The sequence below is a fragment of the Asterias amurensis genome, chromosome 5, assembly GCF_032118995.1.
Source record: "Asterias amurensis chromosome 5, ASM3211899v1".
NCBI classification, from domain to species: domain Eukaryota; kingdom Metazoa; phylum Echinodermata; class Asteroidea; order Forcipulatida; family Asteriidae; genus Asterias; species Asterias amurensis.
Window position 1 is genome coordinate 11,771,226 of NC_092652.1, and position 15,048 is coordinate 11,786,273.

Below are 15,048 nucleotides of genomic sequence, written 5' to 3' on the forward strand. Positions count from 1 at the left end.
AAAAAAAAAAAATGCTCATGAATTAGAGAATTTTAACAATTTGAAAATAACTCTCACGTTCCATTTTTTCTTCTCAGCGCCTTGATCGAGAACCTGCGATTTGTTGACTATAGGCCTAATGTACATAAAAGTGTAAGAACCTAATTGTATTATTATTGATATTTATAAATCAGTCTCTGTAGTATGCTGTGTGGTCTCCACACATTTTGTTTTTGTCTTGTTGTGTAGTCTTTTCAGAATCAGAGTGGTAATGAAAATGTAAAAGTACCCTGTGTCAACAGTACAAGGCCATTATGTTGGGAAAGTGATTCCACATTTATAACAGACATTCAGCCCAGGTTGTTTGTACAAACTGTACGTATGGAAATCAACCACTTTCATGTTTTTCAAGTTGAATATATAGGCAAGACTTCTTTGAACCTGGTTTCCAATGTACATAATTGTTGTTAGTGTTTTACTGACCAGAGGTAAACACCCAGCTAGACAAAACCGATTCGCAATCAAAGACAAATTTGCTATACCATAGAAACTTTGGATTAGCAGCCATCCAGAAAAATAGTCAATGTTACAAAAATATTTTTTTTAAATACTAATAAAAATTACTACTAATCAAAAACAAATGATGGCAACCACCCAAAACAAATTGACTGCCATCCCCTGACTGACATGAAGATTAGATGCAAAATTTGCCAAAACTTATTAAATTTCTTAATAACTTGAAAAAGACCAGTTGAGTACAAACATAAGACAACGGATGGGCATACCACTTGCCGTCAACTTACCCAAGAAGTCAACTCGCTTAGTGCCGTCAACTCAACGACTACGCAGATGGCAGGTATGGATTAGTCTTGACCCAAGAAGTAAGCGATAAATTTACACAACGCGCAGTCCATAATACACTTTGCGGTACCGATCATTGAGATCTTGAGCCAAGACTAATCCAAATGCGGGAAAGCGCCCTCTGTTGTCGATGTTGTGCAAGCACTGTGAAAAAGCAAGATGGCGGCTGTCGACTTTGCTGCTATGAGATAATTTTGCTGCTATGAGATAATTTTTTCACAAGAAAAAAAATAAATTTTTATACCTAAATGTAACCTAAATTTTACAAAAAATTCTCTTTGAGCGAATACTTTACAGTTCTAGATGCCTCTTTAGTGAATTTTAAATGTATCTTCGAGGAGTTGACGGCGAATTGATGGCACAAAGCGAGTTGACGCGAGTTGACGGCAAGTAGTAGGACCTTAAAAAATGTGCATCCACCATTTCCACCTTTGTGTTTATTTTTACTCCCAAGCAGTGTTGTAGCCACGGTGACTGGGCGGTGTAGGGCGGTGCTGGTTCGGCTTGCCCAGAACAAACAAATTTCCACGCACTCTGAGCAAAATATACTGTGCTGCCCAGCACAGATTTCCACCAGATTGTACTTTAGCAATGATGGCCCCATATCTTAACATGAATCATTTTGTTAGTCAGCTTGCTCTTAGTGGACTAAATTGGATTTAGAGCCCACCCTAGAATTGGTGTAGCTACAACACTGCTCCCAATCATTGTGAAAATGTTGATAATTTTGAACCCCTTTCAAACCAGTCTGTAACCATCATAAACTGTAATACATGTATGAGGCTGCACAACAACAGGGTGTTTGTCCAATCATTTTAATTTGTTGACACCCAACTCCCATGCTTTAAAGTCCTTCAACTAACATGTGCACAAGTGGTAACTGACAACCGAGGTCATCTTTGTCAACTACAAATTGACAAATATGCGTACACATTCGTACACCAAAGGCTAAACAAAAGAAAGTGTATCGTTATGTAGCACATTGCAACATGTATAGGCTCACCCTCATTTGGATGTTGAAAATTTTATATTTTGGTGTACATAATTTAGAGTGTCAATGTCATGGACGAGTGGTTTAGACTAATAATAAGAGCATCAAATTCAAGTTCTGGTGGTTCAGTCATTGAAGTGTGGGTTGGAACTTGTGGTCATGGCACTTGTTCCTTTTTAGCAAGATGTTACTACATTATTATTGCTTCCCTTCACCCAGGGGTACACAAATGTATGTTAACTGCAAGGGTAGAGGTTGATATTGTGTATGAAAAAAGCCACTCGCGCCATGTTGCGATAACATAACCCTCCTGGATGTTATCGCAACTATGCTGCATACTCCACAGGGAGCTGAGAAAGATTATAAAGGAATGTTATTGACCCAAAGACAGGGCACTAATATAAAGCACATGGAGATGTTATTATGAAATGTGCTAATGAAAACTAATTATTATTATAAATTATTATTACAATTAATAAAAACATAAAAATATGCAAACACGCAGATGCAAAGTACATCGTTCAGCATACAATAATGTCATCAATAAAATAGGAGACACATTTCTCATATTAAAATGTTCATAATACATGTATATTGAATCGGACGATATCCGAATCGGACATTATGAGTTTTGGTATTTATTTCTCTTTGAAAGTATACCTTCAGGAAGCCACAAATCGGAAACAAGAAAAGGCGGCCTGCATGCAATAACTTCAAGAATTTACTACAAAAAATCCTTACAGGAGTTAATTTCTAACATCAACAAAAGAATAATATTCTTAATCTTGATTTGAATGTGGAGGTTAACGGGGTGGGGAATACCATTTGGTGTTGGACTCGGCAGTGGCCGAAAAACCGCTAAATTATTATTATTGAAACAATTATGTCGGAAAAGTTTCCGCATGGCGCCACCACTTTTTCATTCGATATGAAATAAAATAGTATCTCATTAACCTCAATGAGATATCTCTTTTTGTAAAAATGAGTGAAAAAGTGGTGGCGCCATACAGAAAGTTATCCTTATATGTCAGCTACCGTACCATGTCATGCTCATTCATGTTTATGTATGCGGCAAAAGTCACAACAAGGGTGCTACAATTATAAAATCTGCCAGCTTAAACAAAAAATATCACTTCTTTCACAAAAAACTTTGACAATCTGATCATGCCGAGGTTTAAATTTAAACCAGATGCTTACTTCGGAAGACAGAACAAGTTCTTTTAATAATTCATTATTTATAAATAAGTTCAGAATTAATCTCCTCGGTGCGTTCTGAATCTGAACAGTAGAAATTTTTCTTCTCCGATATCACTCAGTATCACAATTCACAAGTTACTAAGTATCATAATTTATGTATTGTAAGTGCTGAGCGCTCACATGCTGGACATGCTGGACAAGTCAACAGGGTTTTCTGTCGAGCCAAAGCAACACTTTCATAAATTAACTTTGATTGAAAAGAAAATGGGTTTATAAAAAAAACTTACCAAACCAAAGAAAACGTCTGCACTGTTGTTAACAATGTTATGTTCAAGATGTAAACACTTCTACATGCATAAACTCCAAAATCAGAACCATTCCTCTGTTAAGTTCTTGCAACGTTCACATAAATCACCCTTTCTCAAGATCAGCAGTGTAGTGGGTGTCAAGTCAAAGCCTCGATAAAACCTTTTTTCTTTCTCTTGTCAAATTTATTGTCATCATGTGAAATGCATAATGTAGTTAAAACCGCATGGTAACTTGTTCGTGCTCTACCGTATTTCTGCTACGCGTAGGTTGGGTACAAGACCATTTAAAGATCAGGTCAGGCTCTAAGACAATAGGGGGCGCTATTGAGATCAGATGGTCCTTGCCAGAGGGCGTGTCATGAATTATTTTTTGAGAATAATAATGGACGAAAAGACAAAGTGTCACATCTTTTATTTTAAAGTATTCATGCCGTTGCCTGTATTGAAACTTTTCGAGACATTACTTAATATACTCTTTCTGTATAGGCTAGTCATCACAGGCGCACATTATTGCTATGTCAGACATTGAAAAATAGGGTTTTTTTTAGTGAATGGTATTTCAAAGAATATCACCCGCTCTAACGAAAAAAAGTTTAACTTTTACTTTTAATGGTCAGGAACCATGACAAAAATTAAAAACGTTTCTTATAAAACACATAAGAATTGGTCACGTGATATATTGTCGGGATCCCGACAAAAACTAGTTTTGAACACTTTATTTCACTGCTACTAATAATTGGCGGACTTTTTCGAGCAATGGCTCAAATGAGATGTAACTTTCTCGACCCCCATCAAAGTACCTATTGAATTTTAAATCAAAATTTTTGGGTCAAATCAGCTACAAATCTGACATAGCATCTTTAATCATAATGATAGTAAAAGTTTCAACAGAAATAGAGGGGCTTATACTAAATCAGAAATTAGTTTTTGTTGGTTGAGAAAAAAAAGCGAAATTATGCTTGCGTTGGGAAATTAATTACAACCCCGAACATTGTGAATGAAGCTAAAACCTTGCGGCCGTTTGGCGGCCGCCACGGGCATTTAAAGGCAATGGACACTATTGGTAATTACTCAGAATAATTATCATCATAAAACCTTTCTTGATTACGAGTAATGGTGAGAGGTTGATAGTACTAAACATTGTGAGAAACAGCTCCCTCTGAAGTGACGTATTTTTCGTGAAAGAAGTAATTTTTCACGAATTTGATTTTGAGACCTCAAGTTTAGAGTTTGAGGTCTCGAAATCAAGCATCGGAAAGTACACAACTTCGTGGGACAAGGGTGTTTTTTCTTTCATTATTATCTCGCAAACTCAACGAGCTCAAACGTTAACAGGTTTGTTATTGTATGCATATGTTGAGATGCACCAAGTGAGAAGACTGGTCTTTGACAATTACCATTAGTGTCCAGTGTCTTTAAGTCGGCATAAGGCTACTCTAAAGTTGTGCATGGTATCGCACATGAAACCTTTCTACATCTACTACATGGTCTCATCAGTAGTTCAGCATTTAGATGAGGAACTGTGGACAGACAACCGGCGCCCAAAACGATGGTTGGTAGTTTTTGGATGCCCCCCCCCCCCGCCTGGTTTAAACCCAGATTTTGCACCCGAGGGAACCACTCCTGTGTAATTGCGGGACACACACTGACCAAACCACACGGCAACGGAATCCGGGTCTGACCCAGGAATTTCAACCCGTTTACACTCAGAATGTACACCGAAAAGTACCATGTAATAGTATGCAAATAATGCACTATTATTTATTTTTCAAAGACACACAACAACGACACTTTGAAAGACATCCAACTTTCTTCGCAATTTGGGACAGCGTTGAGAAGTTCCTTTGTCCTATTGGTATCTTCTGAATAGAAATAGCTTCTCTGTCAAAAGTGTGGCATCACGCTTTACGACGATTATCAGATTTGGAAAACGCATTCAAATGGGGTTAGCAATAAGGCAGGTAGAATAGATAACACCCCCCATCCAAATAAAGTTGTTTAAATGGCGACGACTTCTTATCTCGCTGCACGTTTGCTTTGTTCACCAGAATTTTGAATTTCACAAAACACGCAATTATGACCTGTGATGACTTTTGGTACACTAGATTGTTGCACAGACCGGTCGTCGTCCACTTCCCCCCAACCCACTTCATATCGAGCCATTGAAACAAAAAATAGGGTTCACTGGAATCCCGGTTGTAAGTTAACGATGCCGTCATCCCAAATTGATTAGGGGGGGGGGGGGGGGCGGTGCAAAACTGAATATTATTCCCACATCAGGCGGAGCATTGAGCTTTTATAGTGCGATCAGCACAACATTGAACCAATATTGGTAAAACCTTAGGAGCCTGACAGCCCACTCACCCACCATGACGCCATCTGAAAATCATGCTCAACAAACAATTTAGCCTACCTTTACATACTAATAGTGATGTTACAGTAAGTAGGCCTATCCCAACCAGTTTAGTGAAGTTTTGATTGAACCACTGTAATTTTTTGCTCATATATGCGCAACCACACCCAGCGTGTCGGGCGCGGGAAAGCTAGTTTGGTAGAGAACTTTCTCTTTTGTGACTTTTTTTTGCAGTTCGTTAGACAGGATGGAGCCAGTGTTGATTGCCCAACATGATGATGACGTAGGCATAATATACTCCCGGAAAATGGCGTGGGACTTCTCCTGCTGCGAGAAAATTCACTTTCATAGACCGCTTTCCAAGTAGCGGAGTAGGCTTACAGAAGGTGATTTTGCCTGGTCCCCCTGTAGCTTTTGACTTTTATACTGTGATTTTCCTGGACTTCTTCTAACCGAAGTCCCTTGTTCAGTGTTGAGTTACAGTATGACAGAGTTGAGGGAATGTCCCGAAGTTCATCCTTAGGTTACCTCTAAACAAAATTTATATCTTGTTTTTGTTCCATCGCATGCAGCCTTTTATATTATCCTCGAAAATTGTTGCGACTTCGCTGTTGATGACCGGTCTTCAAAGAAGACTCGCATTGTGAATCTTACCCGTTCCAAACTTTTGACGGACTTTCAAAAACCATTTGTATTATTCTCTTGAAGAATGAACTCTCTCGAATGAATTGAAATACTCTCAATAAAGCATACTAATTATCTCTATTCAATCAATTAGAATGTATTTTATTCTACCATACTCCTCCATGATTCTTCCACACCTGTTTTTGAGGGGCCTCTCCCCATTACCAGGCAATTAATAACAACTGTGATTTCCCGTCCACCTCCGCAAACTGAAAAAAAATAAAAAATAAAAAATCCCCTGTAAAAAAATCCACGCGGAAAAATCCCCCATGGTTAGTGTCAAGCCACAGCGGGCCAATCACACAACAGGGGTAGACGGGCAAGCACGCCCCACCCCGTGACGTAAATGCAGACAGCAAGCTTGACAAATACCGAGGCGGACGTGACAATAGCGTGGGTAGGGGAAGCTGTGGTATACTCACTCACAAATCCACACAGAATCAATGTGAACTTCATGCAAAACGCGGATTTCTGAAACATTTTTACTAGTTTTATACACTGAGACGAGTTGAAGGCGATCTGGTTGGAGGAGGGAGTGAACTCATCGCATTTATAAGGTATTTTGGAGGGGGAAACAATGATAGAATCACACTGCCCCAGCCTTGGCTTTTGTTTGAAGTATTTACGACAAGGAGACACACACATACCGTGTGAGAGGGCTTTTTGTGTGCTGGGGCTACGTTACATTGTACTGCGTCAATGCACACACTGTGTGGTGGACTACCGGAACACACAAACGCTAGACTACCCGTAGAAAACATGTCCACCGTTCAGCCCTAATTTCGTCAGTTTTCTGTCATATATCTCACAATTTCCAACACTATAATGCTCCTGGATATCCAACAACACAACCCTTGTAAATTTTGGTTGTTGTTGATGGTTATAGATGGTAGAAGATGGCCGTTAAAATCAGTGATCCATTGTCATAATTTGGCCGTGGACATGTGCGGATACAAAATGCGCATAGTTGTGTCCAAAAGCGTTGCTTTTGAGTGCTACGTCATCGCGCTGGTAATGCATATTTAACAGGAGTTGAATTATAATGAGTTACTATGAATAACTTGGCTATATTTCGGTCATGTTACATAACATAAACTGTTTTAAAACTATGTTTCAATATTTTTTACCCCTAAACACATTTATCTTCAGTCAAAAATTTGGTTTGATACATTATTTTGTAAAAGTTGTCTCAGTTTAAAAATAAACATAATGTGTTTTATTGCCCATTTTCTCAGAAACCCCCCCAAAAATTGCTCAGTAAACTCCCTACCCCCCCCCCCCAAAGCCAGTAAACTAATGATATAGATAGCACTTGTAAGCTGCTGTACTTCTACCAAGTAGGCCTCACTTTTATTGCATTGAGGGTGATCTCCCCAAACAGGATTTAAATAATGATGAGTTACTATGAATAACTTGTCTATAATTCGCTCATGTTGCATGTATTTAAAATTTTTTTATTCAACATCCAACAGTACAAGTGCTTATCACAGGACGGATACAATGTTAAACATTATAAAAACAGTAATATTATTAAATATGTTTAACAAATTTGTTTACCCCCCCCCCCAAAAAAAACCCCCAAAACAACAAAAACATTTACATACAGTCTACAAATTGATTTGACATATTATTAGTTCATTTTGTAATAAGTGGTCTCAGTTTAAAAACAAAATATTTAGCTATGTTTATTTTTTATTGCCCATTTTTCAGAAACCACAAAAAGAATTGCTAAGTCAACTGATCGTAATGATTAGAGGGTTATTATCATTTGCAGTCCTATTGAGAGAATCTCGTTTCATGTTGTTTTTTATCTTCCTGATTATTATTTTAGGTTAATTGCCAAAATGGCTGCTCACCCAGTTACCCTTAACAACCCATCTGAGTACCAACTTTATAATGTCCTTGAGCGAGCCAATCTTCTTGGCTACTTCAATTCCTTCATCCAGCAGGGAGGGGACGATGTCAATCAACTATGCGAGGCCTCTGAAGAGGAGTTCTCTGAGATTCTGTCTTTGGTCGGTATGGCGACCAAACCTTTACACATCCGCCGTTTGCAGAAGGTGTTACAGGAATGGGCGCAGGAGAACAATGTTGCCTTCCACCCCACCCAATCTAGTGCTCAGATGAATAATATGGGATACGCCCAGTCACTTAGTCTGCAAACGCACAACAGCCCCATGGCGATGGGGGCACAATGGGGGCAGCACGCTCAATCAACGACTCATCAATGGAATCCTGGGCAGCCGTTGGGGAGTGAATCCACCTCGAAACTCCCAAATGAACCATCGTCCAGTTCCTCCTTCACTCCACAGAGTATGTCACCGCGCTCCAATCACTCCCAAGAGGGCAAGGGATCTGGTTCCGAGGAGTACACGGACCCGAGGACGTTGAGACGAGTTGCCCAACGCCTCATGGTGGCTCACACTCCGTCGTCGGTAGCGCAGACGGGACAGAACAAGAAACTGTTCAGCAATGTCCAGCATGTCCTGGAGATGTCCAACGATCATCCGAGGCGATTGGAAGAGATCCAGAAGTGGGCTCCCATTTATGGACGATTTGACTCCAAGAGGAAAGATGACAAACCACTCACCGTCCATGAGGTGTGTTAAAAAAATAAGATAATAATAACAATATTCAATCTGCTGGGTGTTCAAGGCGCAGTAAACCAACATCAAAGAAAAGGAAACAGACACAACTAAATTAGTCATTGAAAACCTTTATAAGAAGTGATTTCAGTGTGGTGGTACAAAGATTAAGTGGTAGAGAGTTCCAGATGTGTGGCACATCTGCAGAAAAGACCTGTCACGCTATGGGTTATGGGTATTCCTTAGGCCTTGCATCTACATGTAGGCCTTGCATGATGCTCTTGAGGAGGAAACAATCACAAAGTTGTCCTCCCTCATAGTCCTGTATTCACATCTTGGAGAGGGCAGGGCTATTTTCATTTTGCAAAGAGAGGCAACAAGGCCAAAAACCAGGGCAGCATAGACCATAGCCTCTCAGTGTAATTCCAGGCTTGGATTTAATCCATCCAAATTAAAAGATCACTCAATAATTGTTGCAAAAAATTCTACCATTCATTGTAGGCCTACAAACAAAACAAACAATTTTCCAAAGTTTCTTATAATGTTCCATTTTTAACCACTCATGTAAGTTTTTGTTATTTTCATATCGTTGATTTGTTCCCCCCAAACAAATGCAGGTTGCAGTGAATGAAGCTGCCATCCAGCTCTGTTGCATCGATCCATTCTTACTGGTCCAGAGGGATAAGCTATTTCCATTGTCCAGACAAGTTGTGAGGGAAAGTGGTTATCAGTTCAAGCACGGCCACTCCAGGTAAGTGGGCTGAAGTATAAACAAGTTTTTACTTAGTCCTTTTCTCAAGCACAGCACTACCACTGGGTGTTGGCATGTCGTGGCTGAGCTGTCTAGTTCAACAAACCCAAGCTTTGGTATTGTCAGCAGCAGAGTGTGGGTTCGAATCCTGTGATCATGACACTTGTGCCCTTTTAAAAGCAAGGTGGTTGAACTGGTATTGCTTCTTCCTTTGTACGGAGCGTAAAGCCGTAGGTCCTGTGTGTGTGTAATGCAAATAATGCAGTAAACTGGGCTAGAGTTTATACTTCTTTGTAAACAGCCACAAGCTTGCCATGATAATAATAGACCCTTCCCATGAAATATGTTAATTGCACATAGCGCGTGCGCACTAACATTTTGGTTTGCAAAATGAGGGAACATCATGTTGTTTAGTACACGGATAATGGCTGCGTGACGTAGACGTGATTGCGCGTCTGCTTATTAGTGCACAACTCTGTGGCGTTTGCCAACCATCAGGGTCTGTACGCATGCATGAATGTAATTAGCATATTTCATGGGAAGGGTCCATTATTATGACTAGTTCTTATAGCAATGTTTACAATGACAATCATTCGCTTTACATTAGTCCCCTGGTCATTGGGCCAATAACATTCCTTTAATCATTCTCAGCTGCCTGGGGAGAATCAGCCTATGGCGCTCTAAAGGTTTTTTTCAAACACAGTATCAACCTCCCAACCTCGCAGGTAACCATTTATATACCCCATGGTGATGACGGCAGTTGCCCGTTAATATATTTCATTGTAGCGCTAGCGCACATCGCAGACTATACTCTGACTATAGCCTTTTAACCACCAGGTCACTCAAACACGGCCAAAGCAAAACAGAGGAAGGCAACGGAGGCAAATGCAAACGAATCAAGCTGGAGCCTGGAGTTGGGACGTACCGTGAGTCCGACTCCACAACTCCCAACCCAAGAACGGTCCAAGCAGAGATCGTCAAGCTTAGAAGAGAGGTATGGCAGGGCTCAATATCTTTAGTAGACTATAATTTAATTCACAAGACCAGAATCAAAATGAGTTGAGCAAGCATGCAGAGAAAATCTATCTCATGTCTTCAATGTGCAAGTGTACTTCTTTCACAACTCAACAGAACTGAAATATATTTATGAGAAATTCACAAAGCTATTACACAATGAGTGTACATGTAGCCTCTAGTTATTCAATGGGAAACTTTAGACTATCTGCCAATCACCAAGAGAGGGCGCTCTTCACCAGGTAATGTCAACAACTTAGGAATAGGAGAAGCATGAGTGACGGTCACTGACAGCAAATACCTTGTGTTTTGCGTGTTTTTGATTTTGTATTTAGATTTAGCCAAACTGTATTTTGTTTTTCATAACACAATGCCAGCATAAACCAAACTGTTCTGGAACAGGACGCACTGGACACGAGTTCCCCAAGGATAACAAGCGGTGTGCATGAGTTTTTGGGAGTGTTTCTTCTAGGGTAATTAGCAAAAATTCCAAAATGCTGACCTACCAAAAATTTAGAAGAAATCTGAAGTTTAGTTGGATGACAATGTATCTGATTTAATTTTCAAAAGGCTGAGAGACTTCTAAATATTTTTTGAGTATTTTTGAATTTTTAGCATTTACCATTGTTTGCTGTAGGAGTTGTGCACCCTTACCTGGTAGGTCTGCTGCCCTCAAGTGGCAGAGCTTTCAAAAAGTCTCCCATTGAAAAAGCACAAGAGGTTGGGCCCTTTATGGGAAAGATTGGTATTAACGATGGAAGGATTTTGGGGACACTGTATGTAGGTGACAGCAGACTTGCCAGGTAAACTAAAGAACAACAAATCCTTACAGTTCATTTGACAAGATTACTTACAGGTTTGCGGCAGAGTAAAAACTGTGGACTCATTGTTGTTTTTTTTGGGTTGATTTTTCTGGACGACAGGAAAGGATGAATGAAGTTCTGAACAGCCTGAACACCATCGTGCAGAAGCAGAGTGATATCAAAGCCAGTATTGCAGCGGCTAGGTCTGAAGACAACATCCAGCAGGTGTACGACCTGAAGGTACAGCTTGAGAAGCTGACCACCCAGCAGCTCTTACTGATGACTGAGCAGACAGACCTCATTAAGAGACAGAGGCGGTCGGATAGGTATGCAACCCTTGATCCCTCCAACCCATCCTGATTGTTGGTTTCAGAATACTTACATGTAGGCCTTGAAATCTATGAAGGCACACGTCTTGTGCTCCTGGTGTTTTTTCAATATCCTTAAAATGGACGGCTTGGGTTTTTAATAGAAAAGTGCATGCCTTTTACCAATCTGGCCCTGTTTCACCAGACCCAAGTTTGGGTGCTGTTAGCAGCAGTGTGTGGGTTCGAATTCAGTCATGACACTTGTTCCCTTGCAAAGCACTTGACCCTAATCACTTCATAAAAAGTTGGGAAGGTAGTGATTATTGCTCTACCAGCCAGGCTCCTAGTGGATGATACCCATGCCTACATGTTGGTCCTAATGGACTGGCCCAGTAGTAGGTGGCAACCTTCCCTCTGGGTCGACAGCCCAAATCGGTTCAGTGTAGCCCTCGCCTTGGAAGTGGCTGTCTGGTCTTGATGTTAGCTGATCTTACTTTTCTTTTTTAAAAAGCCCACATACATGAATCTTTGTGGCACATCACGTGAGTGTTCTCGACCAATAAAACTCCCAATTTCCTAAACCACAGATACTACGTGGCCAAGGCTCGAGCCGAGGAGGAGCACGGTGACCTAGCGAGAAGCTCCGACTCTGACTCCGATGACTCTCCTGACAATCACCAGAAAGATGAGAGCACCGAGCCTGGTAAGCTGGAATGGTGGGTCACATTATTCTTTGGGATTTGAATCCTTTCTCTGTAAACCTGTGAAACCTTGTTTGCTCTGTGGTTAGCGATACAAATTCTTGCAATGTTTAATAGCACAAAAAGTGATCACAAGGTTGATACAGAGTCTATATGATGATTTCAAAACCTTGTCCGCAGTCCCCATCCAGAAAAGATTATGAGAACTGTCTCCTGACCATGACTAGAAATGTTGAGTCCAATAAAAACTCTCTCTGCGGTAGTGAAGTTAATAAAGTCCCCTCGATCCTAGAAAAGAAAGTAGTACTCCTGGGGTGGATTTCACAAAGAGTTAAGACTAGTCTTAGCTCATGTTAGGGCCAGTTACTTGTCCTAACTTAGGACTAGCCACACGTTTTGTATATCTCCTAGGACTAGTCCGAAGTTAAGACTAGTCCTAACTCTTTGTGAAATCGACCCCTGGCCAATTTCCTACCTTCCGCCATGGCAGACGTTAATAAGCTGGACAGTTCTTTTACTAACTGAGAAGTTTCCTGAACTTCGAAAGTTTACTCAGCAGTTGTAAAGAAGTCTCTCGAATACCGAATGTCTACTTTGCTTTAGTAGAATACATACATGTATAGCAAGAGAAATTTTCAAAAGAACATAATCTACACAGCTAGTAGATAATACACAAGGTGTTACCGCAAACACAAACCATGCACTGATACCTCACCATGCAATGCCTAAAATTCCATTATTCACAAAATGTTAACATTTCCTATTTACATGTACCTGTATATTCTTTTCAGACAGAATGAGTATGTCTGTTTCTTCAACTCCGTCCACGTTGCCGTCGACTGAATGCCCTGCGTCACTCCAAGACAAACAGCCCAAGAAAGGCAACTCAGATCTCACCCAGAACTTACTCATGCAGCACACACTGATGAATGAGGGACTCCGCGTTGCACAGAACTATGCATTAGTCACTAGAGGGCGCTCATCATCAAAGCCCACGGAAAACGGACAACACCCGGTGAAGTCGGAGAACTGTCAAGAGATCACTGACAAGAACAATGAGGAGGCTGTTAGTAGAGCAGCAGAGTCGACGATAACTGCTCTGCTGAGCTTGTCCAGTAATAACAAAAACCAACGTATGGTGAATAACAATGACGCTAATCTGTGATTAAAGACAAGCTCTGATTCCGAGGTCATGGTCTTACTACATCCCTGTCATTTAGTTAAACAACTCCTCAAACTGTCAAGTTTTTTTTCTACTTCAAGTGACCTTGTTACTGAAAGAAAAACAAAGTAGCGTATTTGCTCAAAACAAGAATGAAATTCCAGGCCCGAAAGGGTTACCAGCCAAATTTGTTATTTATTATGTACATTGCTCTTGACTGGTTCCCTGTTTTGTTCTATTAAGCAGCTCTGTGATTTTTGTACGTGTTTGATTCAATTCAAAGGTGCTCTGTTTACGTAATAATAATACTTACAGCTGAGAAGCTGAATGGCAATTAAAGAACTTGACGTAGCTACAACATGGTTGAGCCGCAAGTTTGGCAGCCAGTTTTGTCACCTAGACTCGAGTAGACCTTTATCACGGCGTCACCATCTTGGCATGTTCCTACTTCCCCTGTATAACGAATGCTAACATTCATTGCGTTAACTTGGCACCAGACTATTACTTCGTCAAGCCTCAGGTTGGTTATACAATGAGTTGGAATGGAGTAAAATCAAGATGGCCGCACCGTGATGAAGGTCTATAGGAACACAAGGCACAGCCAGATATTGAAGGAGTGAGATTTGTTTGAAGGGAGGGAAACTAGAGGGCCCAGAGAAACAACCCCTGCGGCATAGGGGAGAACCAACGCACAACTCTACTCATATAATAGCCCTGGTCGGGAATTGAACCAGGGCCACAGTGGTGAGAGGGAAGCACATAAAGACAGTGGACACTATTGGTAATTGTCAAAGACTAGCCTTCACAGTTGGTGTATCTCAACATATTCATAAAATAACAAACCTGTGAACCTCAAGTTCTAAATCTAAGGTCTCAAAATCAAATTCGTGGAAAATTTCTTCTTTCAGAGGGAGTAGTTTCTCACAATGTTTTCTACCATCAACCTCTCCCCATTGCTCGTCACCAAGAAAGGTTTTATGCTAATAATTATTTTGAGTAACTACCAATAGTGTCCACTGCCTTTAACGTACAAGCCACCCATATTACACCACCCTAAGTTTGCCACTTCATTTAAAGGAGCAACTAGTTAAAAACTTGCGTTTTTCAGTCTGAAATTTGATGCATACAAAATTGTAAATTATAATAATTTATTTTTGAAATTTTGTATGGTTAATGTAAATAAAAAACCAGTTGAATTATTTGATTTGTCTATAAATATTGTTTAGAAAGAAGTCATATGTCATTTTCCCTCCCTTCACCTTTCCAGCAAGTTTTGTCTCCCCAAGCCTAACCACTTTCAAACAACTTAAAACGGAAAAAAAATAACACAATTTTAATTGGGTTCCAGTCC

General features: G+C 40.3%; 2 protein-coding genes across 3 annotated transcripts in view; one reads left to right on the top strand and one right to left on the bottom strand.

Annotated features, from left to right (window-relative positions):
• LOC139937456 (adenomatous polyposis coli protein-like) overlaps window positions 1-3,480 on the bottom strand; it is a 98,309-nt gene extending 94,829 nt beyond the window's left edge. For both annotated transcript variants that reach the window (XM_071932601.1, XM_071932599.1), the window contains exon 1: window positions 3,316-3,480. The gene's annotated coding sequence lies outside the window, so the exon portion shown is untranslated. The remainder of the gene's footprint in view (window positions 1-3,315) is intronic.
• A 3,290-nt stretch (window positions 3,481-6,770) lies between these two features.
• Window positions 6,771-14,951, top strand: LOC139937458 (NGFI-A-binding protein 1-like). Its single transcript, XM_071932604.1, has 7 exons — window positions 6,771-6,930; window positions 8,205-8,973; window positions 9,576-9,709; window positions 10,547-10,703; window positions 11,647-11,852; window positions 12,422-12,537; window positions 13,327-14,951. Exons 2-7 carry the CDS (start codon window positions 8,218-8,220, stop codon window positions 13,698-13,700), a joined length of 1,743 nt encoding a protein of 580 aa, XP_071788705.1. The 5' UTR covers window positions 6,771-6,930; window positions 8,205-8,217; the 3' UTR covers window positions 13,701-14,951.
• Window positions 14,952-15,048: the final 97 nt, after the last annotated feature.

Coding starts and splice junctions, on each gene's coding strand:
- LOC139937458 (XM_071932604.1), top strand. CDS start 8,218: ATGGCTGCTCACCCAGTTACCCTTAACAACCCATCTGAGTACCAACTT. Junction 8,974..9,575: donor AACCACTCACCGTCCATGAG/GTGTGTTAAAAA, acceptor AAACAAATGCAG/GTTGCAGTGAATGAAGCTGC. Junction 9,710..10,546: donor TTCAAGCACGGCCACTCCAG/GTAAGTGGGCTG, acceptor TTTAACCACCAG/GTCACTCAAACACGGCCAAA.